This window comes from Megalobrama amblycephala, linkage group LG8 (assembly GCF_018812025.1).
Source record: "Megalobrama amblycephala isolate DHTTF-2021 linkage group LG8, ASM1881202v1, whole genome shotgun sequence".
NCBI classification, from domain to species: domain Eukaryota; kingdom Metazoa; phylum Chordata; class Actinopteri; order Cypriniformes; family Xenocyprididae; genus Megalobrama; species Megalobrama amblycephala.
In genome coordinates, this window is record NC_063051.1 from 28,067,977 (window position 1) to 28,089,186 (window position 21,210).

The following is a 21,210-nucleotide window of genomic DNA, read 5'->3' on the forward strand; positions in this document are numbered from 1 at the left end:
GCCTTGCAACCAATATATTTCTATGGATCCAGCTCCCGCTAGAAGAAAGCTTGCATGAACAATCAGTTTTGTTGGGGTGTAATGTTAACAAACCAATAGCTTGTGGTCAAGCTCCGTTACAATCCAATCCCCGTTCCATAAGGGACCCGGTGGGTGTGACCGGAGAGGCGGGCGCAAGAGAGTGCGATGCTGAGTTCGGTTGAGGAGTCCAGAGTGAAGCAGGGCTGCGGACGGTGGCATCAGTGTGAAGGGGCGAAACAAGGGAATATTTGGCCGACTTTCAAAATAACTGGATTATAAAAACTGGACGCGCTGGATAGCAACTCATTCATCTCTTCGTGCACGTAGGTCTCATCGCTGACAGCCCCTGGTAAGTTCATGCGTCTTTTAATTTTGGCCCAGTTTTTTTTCCCGTTGCCGTATAACGGATTATTTTTCGCATTACTTTTCAAGCAACGGGGAGAGCTCGCGCTAAGCTCGCGCGCTAACCCACGTTAGCGAGCTTGTTATTGCGGTTCCTTTAAAAGCAGAAATATACATTTCCAATTTGTAGAATCCTTTGGCCAGCCACGAGCACCATATGTTGGCTAATGCACTAAGAAAACGTTTGTCCGCCTCGCCACAGGCCATATATACCGGGAGATGATGATGATGAGGAGGAGGAGAAGGCGCGTGCAGCTCCCGGTTTGCAGGCGCGAGGAATGAGCACGAGCTAGACGGCCGCAAACTTCAGCTAGTGCAGGAGAAAATGTTTTCTCAGTCAACGGTCACCTCATCGCATGGTTTATATATGTAACGTACTAATATAGTATTTGTCGGTAATATCAAACTATTTGTAAGACCGTGACCGTTAGAAAGTTGTTTTGAGGGGGTTTATCATTGAATGAATTTTTGAAGGACTGTCCCGGCCCGCTTCAGTTTACCGGGGATTCATCATCCGCATAACGGCTCTCATCGGTGAAATAACAGGCACGACCCATCTTTTTTGCCCTGCTTGCCTTATTTTAGCCTCATTTTTTCCTCCGCGAGAATTACAGTAACTCTTAGTCCAGTTGTAGGCCAGACCATCTGGCTCCTGCTTTTATTGGGTTGTTGTTTTTTTTGTTAATGCGTCTGTGAAGGTCCACTGGAGGTGGTACTGAGATATTTAACCAATATTAACTGTTATGTTTCAGAAACTGTTTTACATGAAAATTGTTCAGCTGTATGTTCCACCATATAGTATTTAAATATTTATCACCTATAACGGTGAGCTACAAATCCATACATTTAAAATTCATACAGTAGTCTAATGTTTATATCCTAAAAATGTAAGCAATTTACTACAACTATTTTATTATTATGATAAGAACTGGTTTAAAATATTAACCATAGATTAAATGCATGTCAGTGAACATTCTTGGCTATATCCATGTGAAACCAATGAAATATTTGACTGCTCATACTCCTATGTCAAGGCTGTCCCATATTGTAGTGAATTTCTGCTCTTCCATCACTAACTCCCTCTAACTCTTTTTCCAGGTGGCCTATTTTTAGTTCCTCATGCCGGAGATGGCGCAGCGGAGCGGGCAAGAGGACCCAGAGCGGTACCTCTTTGTGGATCGGGCCGTGGTCTACAACCCAGCTTCCCAGGCAGACTGGACGGCCAAGAAGCTGGTGTGGGTTCCTTCTGAACGGCATGGATTCGAGGCAGCCAGCATTCGAGAGGAACGTGGAGAGGAGGTGCTCGTTGAGCTGGCTGAAAATGGCAAGAAGGCCCTGGTGAACAAAGATGACATCCAGAAGATGAACCCACCCAAGTTCAGCAAAGTGGAGGATATGGCAGAGCTCACCTGCCTGAATGAAGCATCTGTTTTACACAACCTGAAGGATCGTTACTACTCTGGGCTCATATACGTAAGTGTGATGTGATGATTGCTCTCTTCTTTTGTTTTCAAGTTGGTCTTTTTCTACCTTGGTTTTTGAGGTGTTTTTCATTGTTGTAAGAGTATATAGGCTTGTTTGAGAGTGTAGGGAGTAGGGCTGCTACTAACGATTATTTTGATTATCGATTCATTGGATAAAAAGTCAAATTTTATTTTCTGGGTGCTCATTCAATGAAGTCTGAAGTTTTAACAGAGTAGCTTGCAGTCAGGACAAACCTTTGTTCAAAATGGAAATGCTCGTGAGATATTCTAACTATCACAGATATGGATATAATAGTAAAATGTAAGTTATGTCCTGAGGAAAACGCATCTCTAAACACATTAAACGGCACACACATCTGACAAAGCACTTGACAGGGCAAGCTGCATTAAACTGTATGCTTACGAGTTTATTTGAAGCGCATAATAAAAAGCATCTCATGTTTTGGATAACTTGGTTCATGCAGTTTTTTTCACAGTCAGTGTCCTCCTCTATATTTCAGATGTTTTGTTTATAGAAATGCGTTTTTTTTACGACCATAAAGTGATGTGACTGGTGGATGTTTTCTGTGCACAGACATAATCCATAATCAAATTTGTTGTTGATTGTTTTCATTACTGATTTTATTGATTAGTTGTTGCAGGCTTGCAGCACTAGTTGGAGTTCATCTTACCTTGTGATCTTGACCCACTTTTTACATCATGTACTCCGAGAGAGAGAGAAACAGGGGGAATTTTGTAGTTCAAGAGAGAGAAAGAGAGTGTGAAACAAGCTGTTTCGAGTTGTAGCACCATAATTTCCTACTTTTCCCCAAGTGTGGAAGAGCTGCTATGAGGTCATTATGGAATCTCAATGAGAGAGGCCACTTGTCTTCACACTGTCCACCAAGAATCTCACTCTGAAGAGCCTCTTCTGTTGATATTCCCACCCAGTTGCCACTTTTTGACAGTAGTGGATTGAATTTATCCAGTTGAACTTTTAATTTCCCATCATTGAAATATTTTTCAGGTCATTGGTAACAGAAATGATCTAGATTGGCTGCACTTCAGACGTTATGAAAGCATGCAAAGTTGTCATTCATTTTAAACTATTAGAGAGGGCAGACAACTCTCCCATACCCATTAGCAGCATGGAACATAGTCAGACTGGATTGTAAAGCCTGCTCCCTGCCTTGTTATTTAAGCCTATGTTTCTGTGGCTGCTGTGCTCCCTCCCTATAGGCTACAGTAATTAGCTCTGGGGGCCCATGCTTGGCCTAGTCAAAGCTGAAGTTTTATAACATGACCTTTGTTGGGCATTGAGCCAACTGGCTCGTAATATCTGAAAGATGTCAAGATGTCAGACTGACTGTTGATAACACCTGCATTCCGGTTTCCTGATGGCTAATTTCTGTTGGGCTTATTGTTGTATTAAGACACAAAATGGAAGCATAATATATATTTACTTATAGGCAAGGCACAGTGTGTAATATTTTTTGATTAAAATGTATATATAAAAAAACACTAGAATAATGTTATATATTTTGTTGACTTGTGCACTTACTTTATCCCAATTGTTTCCAACAATGTTTAAATCCAGAGAAAACACTGATTTTTTTTTTAACCAGTGAAACGGCCCGTGTTATTGCGTCGCCTGTCAATGACTTCATATCCATGTTAATCTCAATTTCCTGTTTTACTTGCGTAGAAACCATGGAAACACTAAATGCGCTTTAATATATTATGTTTTTTAGTCAGGTGAGCAACCGTTTGGATACATTTATCGACAGAAAACGAATCGTTATATAGCTCAACACAGTTCGGGCTCGTTCACACAGAACGCGTCTTTGCGTCTAAAAACGTGAGACTTTCGTAGGGTGCTTTCACACTTCGATCGGGTTCGATTGCCTGGACCGAACCCGAGTTCGATTGCTCCCCCCACACTGGACTGTGTTTACATTATATTGGGTCCGACCCACAGTTCGTTTGCGTCATAAAACCAGCAGCTGTTTACTCCGTTGCTTATAGGGCTGCAACAAACTATTCAATAAAATCGATAATGAAAATCATCGACAACGATTCTCATTATCGATTAGTTGGCTCCGCCCACCGTGCACAGAATAACAAATTTCTATCGACCAAAATGCATCTAAAAATAGTGAAGGAAACAGAGTGAGCTGCTGCGGGAAAGGTATGACATCAAAGCTGTTCAAAACATGAGAATTATTTATTTTAAGCTTCAAGAGACTATTAATATTCAACGCGAAAATATTAATTTTGCTGAAATATCTGTTTAAAGTTAAATTTTGATTTAAAAGTCAACATGTCATTCAAGTATTTTATGATAGTACTAACTGTAAAGGGATAACAACATGTAATTGAATATAAATGTAAGACGTTTCTTATAGCCTAATTTGCAGGATAAAGAAATGACAGTAAGAGGTGATTGTGTCCAGATTGAACGTGTGTGTTCCTTCAGAACATTTATCTTGCCTGTTGGTTAACAGTGAGTTTGTGTTTTTCTTATTATCTTTATTACTATCTTCATTTTTAATGTAGAGTAGAGATTTAAACTATATTCACTATACAGTGCTAAAGTTATTAGACATCTGATACCCAATGTATGGTTTGTGCCACAGGTCAGGGCAGGCAGAATAAAGTATTGGTCAGTATTGGTGATTACTAAAATCATTTTTCATGTTTCTGTAATGATTTATCCATCAGTATGTGTAAGCTCTTTAGTTACAGCAGTATTTCTAAAGCTACAATATATTTATTGTTGTTATCCATGAATTTTTGATTTTACTGTTTTACAAGAAAGGCAGGAAAAAGTAATTGTTGTTTTTTTTTTTTTCAGCAGTTAGTCAATACGAACAGAGACTAAGTTGTTTTTTTTGTTTTTTTTTGATATTATGTGCGAATATTATTTAGAAACTATTTAGTTGTTTCAGTTTGTTATTTTCCTAATAAATATAAATACCATTTTTAGTTTCAGACAAGTTTTTGATATATTTCCTAAAATATTTGTGTTCTCTCTTTATGACAGGTAGTGTAATAAATGACTATGCTTTCATAGCATTCAGCTGGCACATTTGTTTGAAGTACATTGGGATGGATGTTCAATAGTGTTTTTTTTTTTTTTTTTTTTTAATAATAAAATAAAATAAAAATAAATATAATTAGGATTTTTATCCGATTAATTAAGCGAAAAAATAACTAATAAACTAATCGGCCAACTAATCAATTATCAAAATAATCGTTAGTTGCAGCCCTAGTTGCTTAGTAACGATGGCGCAGGAGAACACGGCAAAATGCATAATGTTGCTCTCCTCACTTTTATATTTTTGTTTTTTTACCGTTGGTTTTGTTCCAAGGGCACTTGCATCTATCTGCCAGGAATGTAGAACGCTAAGGGCAAGCAGAAATGAGATATGAGAAATGAGCTAAGTTACAGCTCTCTGCTTGCGTGCTAGCACGTCAGTCACGCTCGTTAGGAAAGTGAGTGAAACACACACACACACAAACACACATTTTTATCAAATAATGCGGCATTAATAGCAGTTCACTTCCACAATTTGGTACGTTTGCGTTCATATCAGAAGCGAACCGTACCGGAGTTCACTTGAACCGCACCCCAGACCACCCTTTTTAAGCGGACTCGGGTACGGTTCGCGAGTGCGCACCCGAGTTCAGAAGACAGTGTTCACATCATCCAAACGTACCGAACTCTGACGTCAATCGAACCCAGGTGCGCACCAAATGTGCTAATGTAAAAGCACCCTTAAAAAAGCACAGCGCAGAACGTGAGGGTGTCTATACGCGCTTTTGAGACGTGATGCAATAACGGCAATAGCGAACAAATAAAACAGTTGCCACGCCAACTTGTTTGCCCCGCTTGCGAGTTCTTCTGATTGTCCCACTGCTGTGGAACTGACATTGATGAGCGGCGCTGTGTGTAAAAGTTGAGATTCTTTTAACTTGACACGGCATCTTAAAAACGTGGCACTCATGTGCGAGGAGCTGCAAAAGATGTGAGCGTAACAGTCATGCATGCTTTACATAGAAAAACAATGGAAAAATAACGCATTGGAATAGAAAAACACGTTCTGTGTGAACGACCCCTTAGTCTTATTGTTTGAATCACTTGTTTTCTTGATTTGCTGCAAGTAAGATGTTTGTAGCATGTCTCAGAGACAACAACGTTTTTCAAGTGGCTAACATAGCAAAAGTTTTTATTTATTTATTTATTTATTTTTTATTTGTAGTAACTAGGGCTGCCCCCTAATAGTCAACGTAAATGTTAGTCGACCAGGATTTTATTAGTCAGCAAAAAAAATAGTAATAGTCACACATGCTGTGAGGGACAGATCATTAACGGTGGGTCCTTGTGGTAATTGCAGTATGTCGGGCAGGATATCCATTGCCCTCAAATATGGCTTATCATTTGAAATATATTAGTAGTAACTTTACATGGCAGCTTGCTCTAACGTTTACCTAGATAAATGTGTACTATTATTTGGTGCATATTCAAGTGTTTGTGTGGAGTGTGGAAGCTGAAGTATAGCACACTTACTTCATGACATGGAGGTGCCGGCGCGAACACTTGCATTTTTTTCAACTTAAAATAGTCTTTCGTTTTTGTGTCATACAGATAAGAGTTATATATCATTCCAAACTGTGAAGGGTCTACTTTTATTTGTGTACACTCACAATAACAACAAAAATATTTGAAAAATAAAGAAAACAAACAGGATGTGCTTTCTGCATTCTGTCTCCCAGCGAATTTAAGCCATTGGGACTAAATGTCCTAAGCTCTCGGCCCCGCCCCTGCTTCATAACACAGTAACATTAATAAAACATTAGCTCATCCATGACCATGATTTCTGCCCATCTGATTGCTTTCCATTGGCTGTGGAGGTGAAGACAACAACTCCCATGATTCCACGCTCATTCACGGCATCATCAAGCTGCGCCTTTGTTATTATTTTGGATAAGCGACCTCTAGCGGTGAAACGTACATACCGTGCCTTTAATAGTTATCTATACTTTTTGTGTGTGCTTGGATGGTGACCAGACCTCAGGCTAGTGTGTGGTATGTGCACTCATAACTGCTGTGTGGGCAGAGTTGCTGCGTTCCTCTCTGCCTTCCCACGCCCCTCTGTTCTTGAATTGGATGGTGGGTGATGACATCGTATCGGAGTGAACCGTATAGTTCATTTCTCTCTATGTGTTGTTTAAAACCTATGTTTTCCAGTTCCTTGAAGTCATAAGCATGTTTCATTTTCTTAAAAATTTCACCTGTAACTTCAAAATGTTACATTCTCTCTGGTGGCACATGCTGGACTAATGCAATAATTTAGTCCCATTAAACCTCGCCTGTTTCTTACGGTCACCTGCAACTTTGCATTCAAACCAACCGACGGATAGAACAACCGATGGATAGAACCAAGTCCCCACACTACATTTTTCTTTTCTGATAATCTGTTTGTTACACTCGAATGTACATCACATTATTGGGAAAAAAAATGGATCTGCTGCTACTTCCATTGATCTGGTGTGAAGAGGCCCTTTGAAACAATGGCCTGGGCCAATGTTGCCACCTTGTAGACAAACAAATTAGTGGGGATATCCAGATCAATTTTTTTTTGTGGCCCCAATCCGATAAGAGTCATTGAATATTGAGTATCTGCTGATACCAAGTCCCAAACCGACACTTGTAATTTCCTAGTGCTTGGTGTACACTTCAAGTACATTAAAGTTATTAAAATCTTATGTATACAGGGCTGTTCAGAGAGTTTCTCTGGAGCAGGGGCTCAAATGTAAAAAAAAAATAAAAATAAAAATAAATATCCCTACGGAGTAATTCCAATATAACAGTTACTACAGTAATTATATTTATAGGCCTATATATACTGTATAAAGAAGACATTGGTAGATGTAAACATCTGTTATAATAGTAAACATTGCACAGACTGTATGGTCATAATTATGAATATGGGACTGCTGATATAAACGTCTCGCATTTTATATGTACAATAAGAAGAGTAATTGCAACAAAAAGGAAAAAAGAGTGGAATGGAGGTTAGAAAGCATGAAGCTCACGTTGTCAGAATGCCAGTCTGTCAGTCAAGTCTGAAGCAAGATGCAACCCATAGCAACGCGTTATGGCAATGTCATTTCAGATAGTCTGACAGCAGATAAACAGTAAATTAATAACTTCTGAGTTTGTTACAAAAGTGTGCATCAAATATGCTAAACACAGAAGCTCGAACATGCGTGTGACGCCCTAGAACAGACCTCATTCACGCACACACATTGAACTTCTTTTCCTTTTAATGGTGATTAAACCACCACCTACTGCATGACACCTGCATGACAGCTGACATAAAATAAAGGATTGGACTTAGGATAGCTTATACCAGTCAGTTAAAAAAAATTTAAATCGGCCCTGATACTGATCTTTGAGTTTGGCTCTGGACATCCCTACTAATTAGTGCAAAAAAAATGCAAAGCGTAACATTATTATATTTTACAGGGATTTTCAAAATAGACTAGTTGTCTGAACAACTAGTAAGTTTTAAGCATTTTCTGTCTAATAAGGCTGGTTTAAAGTACCAATCAAATGCATTTTTTAGGGATATATGGCTGTTAAGCATTTCAATATGGTGACTGGCAAATTGTTTGTTGGATAAGCTTTGAGGACTCAGGATTTCAGTACAGAAAATGGATTCATAACTGATGCAGTACATTAAAGTTCTTAAGTGTTCAATTGTTTATGACTGCAGTTGTGCATATCTCATATATGGGAAGCAGTTTTCCTCCATATATTCCCTAACAAAAATGGGAGAATGATGCTGGAGAGAAACAAATTTCCAGCCACAAGTCTCTTGAGTCCCAAGTCTATTGTTTTGGCCTGAGATCTAGTTTGGCAGGATGGCTTTGTCTAGTGGGGAGTTGGGAGTGGGATGTAGACCGATCTGTCCTGAATGCACCCCCATATATATATATATATATAATATATTCAGATTTCCTCTCCCCTGACTTGCCCCTTCACCATGTGTCAGGATCATCCAGCAGTGGCCAAAGTCATTCAAACAAACAAGTTGCCCTCAGTTATAGACTTGTATGTAGAACAGCCTGAATAGGACTAATGAAGTGCATGCTCACTACAGGACAGCTGCACTGGCAGTGAAAGCATGGCAGCATTTCTCAAGAAAAAAACCTTTGTTTCATTCTGTACTCTTAATGCAGATATCAGTATTAGGCCCTTGATGTGACAAGTTTTTACTGCCCCTTCTTAAAAAAGACCTTAAATTCATGATGATGAATAATCTGTATTTTATCTCATTACTTTATTTAATTGTTCTGAAATTAAACAAAAATTCAGTTGGCATTATATCATTGAGTTCTATTGTCTTAAATCATAACACTTATATAAATATAATTCATAGAAAAATATATGGTAGTTCATTTAAAATTGGCCCTAAACCTTCCTTAAATGAAAGCTTAATTTTTGGTCAGTCGTTAAACGTATTATTTTTATTTTTAGACAACAATGTTGTCGAAACAAGCGCTGAATACCTGCGGTAATTTTTTGTTACACTGTTTGATTGGCATAATGATCTCATCGCTGTTAATAGGCTACTTCTCACCATGTATTCTGAGGGTGTGGCCAATTGTTTTCCACATCCATTTTATTTAAAGTATCCTTGAAAAGGGGCTTTGACTTGTCAAACAGTGGATTTTTCTGGACTTCGGCGATCAACTTCTCCACAATGTCGTCTGTTATTTTAAATGTGCGAGCCCTTAAATTCGAATGGATTCTGATTTGCTGTCAGTTTTTTAATTGTTCAATAATGGTGTGGAAAAATGTCAGTGATGGAAAAAAATTAGTTCTGAAAGTGATCCCAGTGATATTGTTCCTCTATATCGTTATCGTTATAGCTGTGGTGTGGACTCTGCTGTTCTTTTATATTTAGAATGATTTTTAGAACTATATGAAGAGTTTGGTTCCAAAACGCAATAACTCCATTTTGATTAATTTGAGTAAAAAGGTGTTTTCTTTACCAAGAAAGTGGCAAGATGAAAACCACTATTTTCTGTTTCAAACTTTCACATAGCATCTTTTGGTTATAAAAACATAAAAAATTCAAATCTACATTTTGATTTTAAAAAGTTTATTATAAAAACGTATTATTTTTTTCCCCAAAATGCAATAAATCCATGACACTTTTTTTCAAAATGCAATTAATCCATCAATATAAAAGTTATTTTTCAAATTGAAAATACACAACAAAGTAAGTTGATTCATAGACATGACAGAGTCTAAACTTTGCCAGTATTTATCTTATATACAGGCATTTTACTAAAAATACATTCAGCCGTCGCTCCCAAAATGAATCTTGTTAATGTTATAAATTATTTGTCATTACCGATTAAAGAGTATCTGGCGCCACCGCACGGTTAAATAAACACATTTGCCGAGTACATTGGTATTAAAAACGGCTTTTAAAAAAGGCTTCAATGTTTACAGTGGGTGGAATGGAGCGCTGTGATCGGTTGAGCGGATATATCGCGTTCTGCAGAGAAGGGAGACTGGCGTTTGTCGCATTTTGGAAAGAAAGGGAGAAAACATGACAGAATACCACGACGGATATCGCATTTTGCGCAAAATTAATAAATGACTTTTCAATACCGACCAGATACAATACTGATTTTGGTGGAAACTCAATTTTTTTGAAAATGGCGTTTATCGCGTTTTGGAACCAAACTCTTCATATCTTTATAGTTATCGTTCTTGGTGTGAACAGGCCTTTAATCCTGTCTCAAATGTTCTGTTTTTGTTTAGTCAAGTTTTATTCGACTAAATGTCTGGGAAATTTAGTCTAGTTTTAGTCAATATAAAAATGAGTACATTTTCATCATACATGATGGTTAAATTGATAATCATGACTATTTTGATGGTTAAATTGATAATCATGACTATTTAATTAAATATAAATTAACGCACTCTCAACATTATGAAAACTGGTAAAACAAGAAACTTCTCTCAAATTAAAACTGTGAAAGCTAATAGTAATTCCAAATAATTACAAATTACATTACGTTTTTCTATTAAAACAACTGCAAAAAAGACTTCCAATCACATATAGTCGAGATCCATGTTTGGATTTATTACAGTTCATCACTTAGAAGTTTTGATCGCAGCAAACAGCGCAAGCGGCTTGTGAAGGAACACAGTCTGACTGAATGACACTTTCATTTAAGCAGAATATCTCAAATGCAGATCGCTGAACTCCAGCTTACTTGTTTGTTGGTGTTTTCAGATCATCCAGCAGCACTTCCACAGTGTAGAGAGAGCGATTGTGCATGGTTGCTAGATTGCAAATATTATGTAAAAAGCGGGGCAGAAAATTTATCTTTTTTACAGAAAAGCTCTGAATTAAAATCTTGACATCTGGCAAACGCAAGCATGAAAGCTCATAGAAGTTTGTTAAAAACAGTCAAGAGAAAAACAAAAAACAAAGATTTTGGTAATTATTTTTTTAAGCTACATTTTAGTCTATTTTTTTTTCTGTCAAAGTTATTGCATATTGATATAGTCAATATTCCATATTGATGTTGGTGTCTTGGTCATGAGGAGAAAAGGTCGTAAACAAACATTTTTTTTGTCATAGATTTCGTTAAAATTAACACTATTTAACATGAATGATTTAATACATAAATCATTCAGTATTATCTTTTTGTTTGTGTTCTTGTCTCTGCAGACGTACTCAGGACTCTTCTGTGTGGTCATAAATCCATACAAAAACCTCCCCATATACTCAGAGAACATCATTGAGATGTACAGGGGTAAGAAGAGGCATGAAATGCCACCTCATATCTACGCCATTTCTGAATCGGCCTACAGATGCATGCTTCAAGGTAAGAGCATAAATATCAAATATTCCTTCCGATGAACTGTCTAAGTCAGTTCATCATGTTAAGCTCAAATAACACTTCTGGCTAAAGAATTCTGGATTTTCACTGAGGATTTTGCAGCAAAAATAAAGAGGGTGTGTTTACTGAATTTTTGTTCAGCACTTGCTGCTAGATGAAGATAAGACCACCAGTTTTTATTAAGCAGAAATTTTCTTTTGTCGTTTTAAGCAGTTCAAGATTTCCTAAACCATAAAACAGAATATGAAATTACTAGCAGTTTGAGCCAACCTTTAATGTTATTGGCTGTGCTGTGTTTCATGTGACATGGACAGAAATGGAATGGTCACTATTTCCAATGGTATCTATTATATTTCAGTTTATTTTTCCACCCCATGAGATAAATTAATTTTCTCTCCCACATCTGGTGTTCTCAGATAAGCCTAGAGAATGGAAAGAAAAAAGGGCTGTTTTTTTTTTCATGTTTCACTGTGGTGGGCTTGAGTTTTTCTTGTCTCAGCTGTGGATCTGTGCATATTGAAGTGAGAAGTGCAAGATAATACGTATCAGAAACTTCTTTATCAGACACTGTTAAACTACAAGGTTACTACATACTCCAGACGTTTCAGTGAGTCAAGCTTTTGAATACAACACTGTTCTTTATCATGTGTCATTGGCTGTGAATACTAAGCCTCTGTCCATCACAGCAGGAGATCAGACAAAGTAAGCCCCATCGCTCCTCTTCTTGGACAATTGGAGCTTTTTCAGACCACTTCCTGTGTGTTTTCATACTGGTTCTCTACTCAATGAAGTGGATCGGTTATGGCTGATTGTGTAAGGCAAGATTAGGAGGTGTAATTCTGTGATTCAGTCAACCATAATTTTTTTCTACCGCTCTCATAATCTTTAAGTCATCTCTTAGTAAATCTGGGGCAGTTGGATATTGGAGTGGGCAACTGTGTCACAGATTAAGATGGCGTTTGGCAGAGATGTTAGTGTGTTCCATTACAACTGAATTAATTTAATCTCTTAAAGGGGCTCTATGTAGGAATGACACCCAGTGGTCGAAATAGATACTGCAGTCCAAATTCAAAATATTGTTTGCCCTGCCCCCTAGTTCAAAGACACGGGTGGCCAGCTTGAGGACACGCAACAAGAGGGAGCGCAATTGACAATGAAAGCTGAGGAGACTTACACACTGTAAATATGTTTAAACATATTGGGGTATTTTTATGCTTTGTTAAAGTAAAAATCTTACATATAGCCCCTTTAACTCTCAATTTAATTTTCACTGCATTTTAGAGGTGTTTGGAGGAGTTTATACAATCAATGAACAGCAAATGTAGTCAGGACAAACAGTCTGCACACTTTTGATTTGCATAAATGTAGCTGTATTATGTAATATGGGATTCGTATTTGTTTGTAGGCTGTACCAATCCAGTACTTCCAGTGTGGATTGGAATTCTTGCATTTTAATTAATGTTTATAGCATTTGTGAATTGTGATTGACAAAATTACTTTTGTATGTAAAATTTTAAAAATATGTACACTACTATTCAAAAGTTTGGGGTCAGAAAGATTTTGTGTAGTACATAAACATATAGTAAAACATTAATATTGTTAATTTAAAATAGCTGTTTTCTACTTTTGTAAAATGTGTTTTTATTCCTGTGATGAATTTTCAGCATCATGTCACGTCACACGTCTTAGTGTCACATGATCCTTCAGAAATCATTCCAATATGCTGATTTGCTGCTCAAGAACATTTCTTATCAATGTTGAAAACATTTCTGCTGCTTAATATTTTTCTTTCTTTTTTTTTTCTCAAGTGTCATTGATTAATTGAACATTTAAAATAACAGTATTTGAAATATTATTTTTGCAACAATGTAAAAGTCTTTACTGACACTTTTGATCAATTAATGCATTTAAAAAAACAAACTTACTGACCACAATCTTTTGAACGGTAGTGTATCTATAATACGTAAAATGTAATTGCACTGCAAGGTACATGACAATTATTTAAAAAAAAAATGTCATAGACATTGAATTCATTTTATGAGTCCTTTCATTGGTGAATTTTTGTTAGTAGTGAACAATCATCCAAACTTGGAATGAGAGAAGTTCATCCAGGAAATGGAGAAGCATTTGGCACGAATGCAATGCTGAATTGTCCACCAAAGCTGTCTCTCTTACATAGGACAGACCAGTTGTCGTGATCTGTCAGAGGCCAGGGAACAAGAGCCGTCCCAGGCTGGGAAGGAGAGGCTGACCTGCATTGTGGGGTACAATGTCGCCTTTGTGTGGCGATGGTTGGGGGGGGGAAGTACGTACTGTGACGTGCTGGGTCAAGTGTGGCCGGGACACATGGACCTTGGAGTCTGCCTCTGGAGGAAACACCCCCAACAATGCTGCATGTGCCGGTATCATTAGATCTACAGGGATTTTGGCAGTGAAACTAAGTTGTTTATTGTTCCTCAGAGATGTTTCCTCCGTCATGGCTCCGTTCCAGTTTTGCCCAAGTACACTTGTGGTTTTAATCACATTTATGGCTCGAAACCACTCTTTTTACACTCTTTTATCAGAGCGCCAAAACTGTTTAAGATTTGATCAAAGTTTCTAATGTTTCGGTTGTTCCCCTTGTTTGGTGGTCCAATTGTAAATTGGGAATCAAACTGATTTGTGAAATCTGTGTCAATACCCAGCCCTTATAGGTGAGGTAATATAACACTCTATAGTTGAGTATACTTTACGTTCATTTTTTGTGCTACCTTGTCGTTCGTTCATCATCTGCGCTTTATTTTTCGCGAATCATTTTGTTGCGCGTCAACTGTGATAAACAGACATCCACTCGCATTGCATGTGTAACAGCGGCCAGATAGTGAGAGACGTGCAGTTAAATCACTGCACACTGATGACCACTAGAGAATGCAGTGTTTAGCGTCATTGATAGTGCATTTGCCATGCATGCCAGCAGTGATTGGGCCGGGTTTGAGACCGACTCGGAGCAGGGTGGTTAGGATTAGAGTGTGAGATTTTGAGGCGGAGCTATGAAGTGAGGGGTGGATTTGTTTGTCCAACAGCGTAGTTCAAATACTACTTACAGCACCTTTTTTTTAAAGGAGAATATTTATTTTCTGACATGTCTGATATGCAGCTTTAAATGTTAAGTGAGACTTGGCTCATACAAAGGTACATTTTATAATGTCTCTGGACACACTAACTTACACAACCACACATCTATTCACATCTGTCTTTGATTCGTGAGCCAGAAACCAGCCACAATCCCCCTCTCTGGCTGTTGACTGAACTTGGTTACAAAGGGCTAATTATAACAACTTTGAAAACTTTGGAAGTGCTGATCTTCACTTCAACAATAACCTTTTTGGAAAAGGCCCAGTCAGTACAACCACTGGAGCGCAGGAATGTCAGTGGCACCCGTCTCTCTTCATATGGAAGCTATGAAATCTAAACATGGGCACTGACTGAAAAGTTAAGTTTGAAACATAATTACAACCTTTGAAAATGCAATCTCACAACCACATTTACCCAATGTGGAGGCACACTTAAATTTCAATTATGCTAAAAGATGTCGAGCCCCCCAACTTATCTGTTAGGCATGGGATGGGATGGAATGGGTTGTGTGCTAAGATAGTTACTGTTCAGGGGAGTTTTTGGAGTTTTTGACCCACCTGTTACCAATACATGTGTAATGAGCAGTAATGTATTTCATGACTCTGTCCTTTTGAACTCGGTCCAGGTGGTTGCAGAAAGATCTCATCTGTCCTGACTGAGCCCACTGGAACATAAAGATCTTGTGTAGATAATGGTGACCAGAGACTCAGTTTCAAAGGCATTCCGAGGGGAGCTCAAAAACATTTTTGTACCCGTTGCAAATCAGCTGTGCTTTCTTCAGTGCTTCTCAGACAGGGTAACTAAGCAATACTGTAGAGGATACATAAATATTACTTTATAGTTCTCATGCAGCATCTGGATTAATCTTGCTTGTTGTTTGAGTTAACCAGCATAGTTATATTTAGACTGAGCTCCACCTAAAACATTCAGTTTTGAGAGGAATCTGCTCAGAAAAAGGCCAAACGCATTTTAAAATTGTGTTTGTAAATCAATATTACTAATTATAACTATACTTTCCAAGTTTCTGGACTTGATGTTGCCAATTTCAGTTTTTGGTCTGTGCAAAGGTACTGTGATAATTATGAAACTACATTTGTGCCAAAATCACTGAACTATAAAGTGTCAAAAAGTAAAATTCTGAGAGAGAATTAACACCCTTTAAAGTTCTGGCGCTGTCACTATATCTTCAGTTTTGACTATGGCTCATATTCTCTCATTTGATATTTTTATTTGATACTTTTTTGCTTGTTTGGTTAGGGTTATGATTTGTTTTATGTTCAGTACTTTTCAGTACTTTTCATGTGTAAATAATGCTTGAGTTAAGTATTTTTTTGGACATCTGCATAGCATGAAGCTCCAGGGTTGTTTGTGTCAGACAGCCGTGACCTTTGAGGTGTTTGTTTTTCAGTAGTCTGGGGCTGGCTGCCCACACTGCAGCACACACCCCTTCAACACAACAGGATCAGGAAACAACTGCCCTGCATGGCTACAGTATCCCATAATGCCTCTGTGAACTGAGCCTCTGACAAAGCAGATGAGATATTCTTAGTTTGCTAAACATCAGCTGCTGCCATGATACACTTTATTATTTAATTCCAGCAAGGATTACTTTTTTCCCTCCTGTCTATAAATCAATGCCTTGTAGATACTATTTTAGCCACATAGTGGGAATGTCAGTAATGTAGTTATGGACATAATGAAATTGCACAGCATTTGTTTAATTGGAGTATGAATGTCTGTAGATGTTTGTTTGGTTTGAAGTTAGATAAATAGTGACTAGGGGTGGGCAGTATGACGATACATACCACAATATAAAATGTCTATCATTAAAGATTTTGCATTATATCGCAGGTATGTAAATATAATAGCGCTATTGACACTTTAGAGTGAAATGCATGAATGAGAATATTAAAGAGCGGGACGTGCTTGATGTTAAAGAGTTATAAGCACAATATATCGGTGCTGTGCTCGTGCTGACACAAGTGCACACACAGAAAGCTGCCTCTCAGAAGGTGATTGCGAATTTGGGATGTGCTTGATGTTTTAAAAGTGTTAAGCACAATAAGCAGTAAAAAAAGACCATGCGGTGCACTCAGTGACTGACACACAGCGTGAGTGTGCTCACAGAAAGCAGTGTCTCTCAGCATGTGATCGCTAATTCAGTTCTCTTTCATGTCTTATTGTGCTTGAATGGTCGAATACACAAGCAGTTAAGTCAAAATGCCCATCGTGTGGAATATTCATGTAAACACAGCTAGTTATGTCTCAAGTGAAAGTAAACAGTTGGGTATAAACGGGATGTGTATCAGTATATTGGATCTGTGTGTTTGGTCTTAAAGTAACAGCAGCCTAATATACCTACCTGCTGCTCTGTCATTAATGTGAATCAAACAAAAGAAAAAAAACTTACTGCTCTTGACTGAATTACTTTTTTTTTTAATTTTTTAAATTTATTTTAGCTTTAATAAGAATACATTTATATTTAATTAATACAGTGAAGACTATGTAATATTTCTTTTTACATTTGATTATTTAATTTCTATGCTAACATATAAAATAAACCTTTTGTACCTGAAAAACTTAATTTGTTTGCTATATTGTATTTGTCCTATTGTTTGAAATTTTCTTTTTTTTCTTCTTATTTTTAATAACAGAAATTAGATAAAATAACACATAATAACTATATCATGATTAGGGCTGGACGATTAATCAAAGTAATTGAAACCGAAATTCAGAACCTATAACCGACGTAATTTTCCCATGTCGGTTATTTAGTTTTTTTTTTAATCCTGTGTGTATCCGTGTGTGTGTAGTCGCGTGACTCCACCCCGTCCAGTCCGCTCGATGAAATCAACACAGAGGTGAACTGAAACACTGTGAACAGTCAGACAGCGCGAGCCCTCAGTGAGATCACTTTCGTTTTAGTCTTCACTAAACTTTGTCAGTTGTATGTGTTTTAAGGCTTGCCAGTTTGGACATTCATGCGATTTTTAGACCCTCGGCTGTGTATCATTATATTGAGCTACTGTGCTGATGCATTGTGGCACACGAACACTCATACAGCTCACAGTGAAGATCGTGGCTGAGAAAGGGGTGCAGAAACTCATTGTCAACGCTGTCCTGTGATTTATCAGTAAAGTAGCTTAGAAACACACAACTTGTAGCATATATTTGCTACTTTTGAAGTAACAGCTTACAACCCACAGCTTCACAATTATTAGAGAGACGGTATGACTAATTCACACGCAATCGATCTCTCATGCATTAAAATAAATGTACTGGAACTGTGCTAATTTATCTGTATCTGTATCTGATTTACAACAAGCAGAAATCTGTAAGAAATGTTACAACCCATATACACAGTTACTGCTGAAAGTTAGCGGTTAAGTTGGAGCACTCTTTCATTAGGAAAAAAAATATCCCACCTTTTTAATATTAAAGCATATTTTCAGTACAAACCTTGTCAGTGAACTATGAGGGCAAAACAAAAACAAAATAATCGTTCATTAATCTTAATCAAGGTCAAATGTTCATCAATCGAGATTTTGATTTTTAGGTCACAATCGTCCAGCCCTAATCACGATGTATATTTTTATCCTGAAATAAAATTTCTCATATCGTGAAATAAGAATTTGGTCATGTCGCCCACCCCTGCCAGTGACATGCAAACATGATGGTGTTCTGTGTAATAGATCTGCATTCTCCAATAGTTATTGTCACCTCTTATCTGGCCATATCTGGCTCATCTCACTGAGTAGCTAGTGAGTCATATTTCTCTGTGTGTGACTGATGGGCTCGTCACTCCAAACGGCTCCATGCTAAATTCCTGCGGGCAGCAATTGCAGCAGATGGGCTGTTTATTCTGTTGCGGATGCTTGTCGTTGCCCTCTTGTTGCTTGGCTCTTTTGTACTGCAGTTCATACAAATGATTCACTCAGACCAGATTATTTTTGTCTATGAGCTCATGTGGATTATCTGTTTACTTTTGCCATTGTCATTTGCTTAAAGGGTTAGTTTACTCAAAAATGAATATTCTGTCATTAATTACTCACCCTCATGTTGTTCCAAACCTGTAAGACTTTAGTTTAAAACGCAAACGAAGATGTTTTTGAAGTCTGAGAGCTTTCTGTCCCTTCATGGACAGCTATGCAACAGCATTTATTCATAAATGTCTAGACTGACAGACCTTCTGTCTATTATCATTTAGTATTGTATCATCTTCCAGAGAAGTCATTCTGACAGGCTTTGTTTACTTTACACTTTACAGCCTCTCGTTATCACCATTATCGGTGAAATAGACTTGTATGATCAGTTTGTAAACACAGACTCATTGCAAATTCAAATTTAGAACCATCGTCACCACGTATTGTAAACTTAATGCATTATTAAAATATTTTCCTAACCTTATGCTGCTCTAGATGAAATTATCGGCAGCCCTTTTGGCATTCAGTATTAGTTTGTTTTTATCTCTGCCGTCATTTCTTCCGGCGGTGTAGATGTTGTGTTGAACCCATTCCAGCTTAAGCACAAACAGGCACAAGATGTTTTGTTTGTTTGAATTGCCTGTTTAATCGACTGCAATTTTTCCAAAATCCTTTTTAATCCATTTTAAGATCTGTTCAATTCTTTGCAAGCAAAATTGGGCATGATAATTTTTTCCATACTTTGTGCAGTTCCCAAAAAACGTTGCCATATTTCAGTGCTGTCATGATATTTTGCAATAAACTCTGTTCGAAACCAGTTGTGAAGTGAGAGGAGTTCAGTGTGTTTTGTGCCCAGCAGCTCAGTTTTACTAGCACTGGCACACATAAATAAGAAAGTGTAATGAATGTTTGTTTGTGCATCCCGTGTTACTGAGGTGAAAGAGACTGTAGCCCTAACATTGGAAGGTTTTTCCTTTGTGTCTGTGTCCACTCTCTGGTGTCTGGCAGCGATGTGGTTTGGTATGTGAGGAATGTGTCCTGTTGTAGGTTAATCCAGTAGAAGGGGATGGGCCAGCTGAGGGGGTGCAGAGTGAGAACTTGGAGTTGAAGCTCATGGCGCTCTGGGTGGAGGTTTGGGCAGGATAAGCACCAGACTACCCTGACTTTAACCCCTTAAACACAAAGAGTAACCCTGCGAAAAAATTCATAATCAAATTTCTAAGCAACCACTGAATTGAATAACACAAAATGGGTATCATTTTAAAGCTTAGAAACTCAGCTTTTTAACCATTTGATCAACACTTAACGTGTTGAGTAGTCCCTCTAAAACTGTCATTTTAAAGAGTTTTTGTACGTGAAACCCTGCAAAACCAATGTGTAAATTATACACGTGGCATTTGTCACGTTTTCACTTGTAAGTTCATGAAACATGCTCAGATTGTGGAATATAGCACATCATTATTTACAGCAGATTCTAACAATTAAAAATCCAAAACCAACATAAACCATTGCAGTGCTTCCCACAGGTTTGAAATATACTTGCGGTGGTAGCCGGGTGAAAAATCCTCCTATTACCCACGGCACAAAAATGGTCTACTACATGTGACAAACAACAAATAATATGTGATTTTTAACAGTATTTTTATTTATTGAAATTAATTTGAATTACAAAGCATACTATTACATTTATTATGCATTATTATGCATTTTAAATTATTCAAAATTACAGCATTTAAATGGTATAGTTCCCCTTGCTATGTCATATAGTGTCTCTCAGTGAATGGGACAAAGATTTTACTAGTAAAATTCTATAATGAATAATATACGTGTCAAATAATGTTCTTAGTCTTTTCTTCCTGTGGGGGAGACTACAATAATTTACTATGAATTAAATGGAAATCAAATTAAATACAATTTATTGTGTAACCAAAATGCCAATAATGCTCAGAAGGAAAAAAAAAAAACTTGGCTCATTACTTTTAATTATAAACAAGTCCGAAATACACAGGGACTCTTATTTTGAAATGTCTACACAATTGACCGTTCGCAAAAACTTGCCCCCTTTAGTTACTGTTGCTATGTCCAACAAGCTATGCCGATCTCTCGCCACACATCATGTTCTCACGCAGTGAAAAATGCATCGCAGAGCAAACAGGACATTGACAACGTGACAGACAAGACAAAGCAGGTTACTTTTGATATGAAACAAAGTCTCAAATTTCAGATGTTGTAATTTTTTTAATGACAAATTTAAACCATAAATACCATTTTGTGGCTCTTTAATGTAGAGCCCGACCGATATATTGTTTTGCTAATTTTTATCAGCCGATATAAGCCTGTCGCCGATATAT

General features: G+C 37.5%; 1 protein-coding gene across 4 annotated transcripts in view; it reads left to right on the top strand.

Moving 5' to 3' along the window:
- Nucleotides 1-110: 110 nt before the first annotated feature.
- Nucleotides 111-21,210, top strand: part of myh10 (myosin, heavy chain 10, non-muscle) — a 72,866-nt gene continuing 51,766 nt past the window's right edge. For 3 of the 4 annotated variants that reach the window (XM_048200339.1, XM_048200341.1, XM_048200342.1), the window contains exons 1-3: nucleotides 111-370; nucleotides 1,522-1,896; nucleotides 11,651-11,807. In XM_048200339.1, the coding sequence (XP_048056296.1) occupies nucleotides 1,543-1,896; nucleotides 11,651-11,807 (511 nt within the window). In that variant the 5' untranslated portion in view covers nucleotides 111-370; nucleotides 1,522-1,542. Of the gene's footprint in view, nucleotides 371-631; nucleotides 970-1,521; nucleotides 1,897-11,650; nucleotides 11,808-21,210 lie in introns of those variants that run through there. The other variant, XM_048200340.1, reaches the window with a different exon arrangement.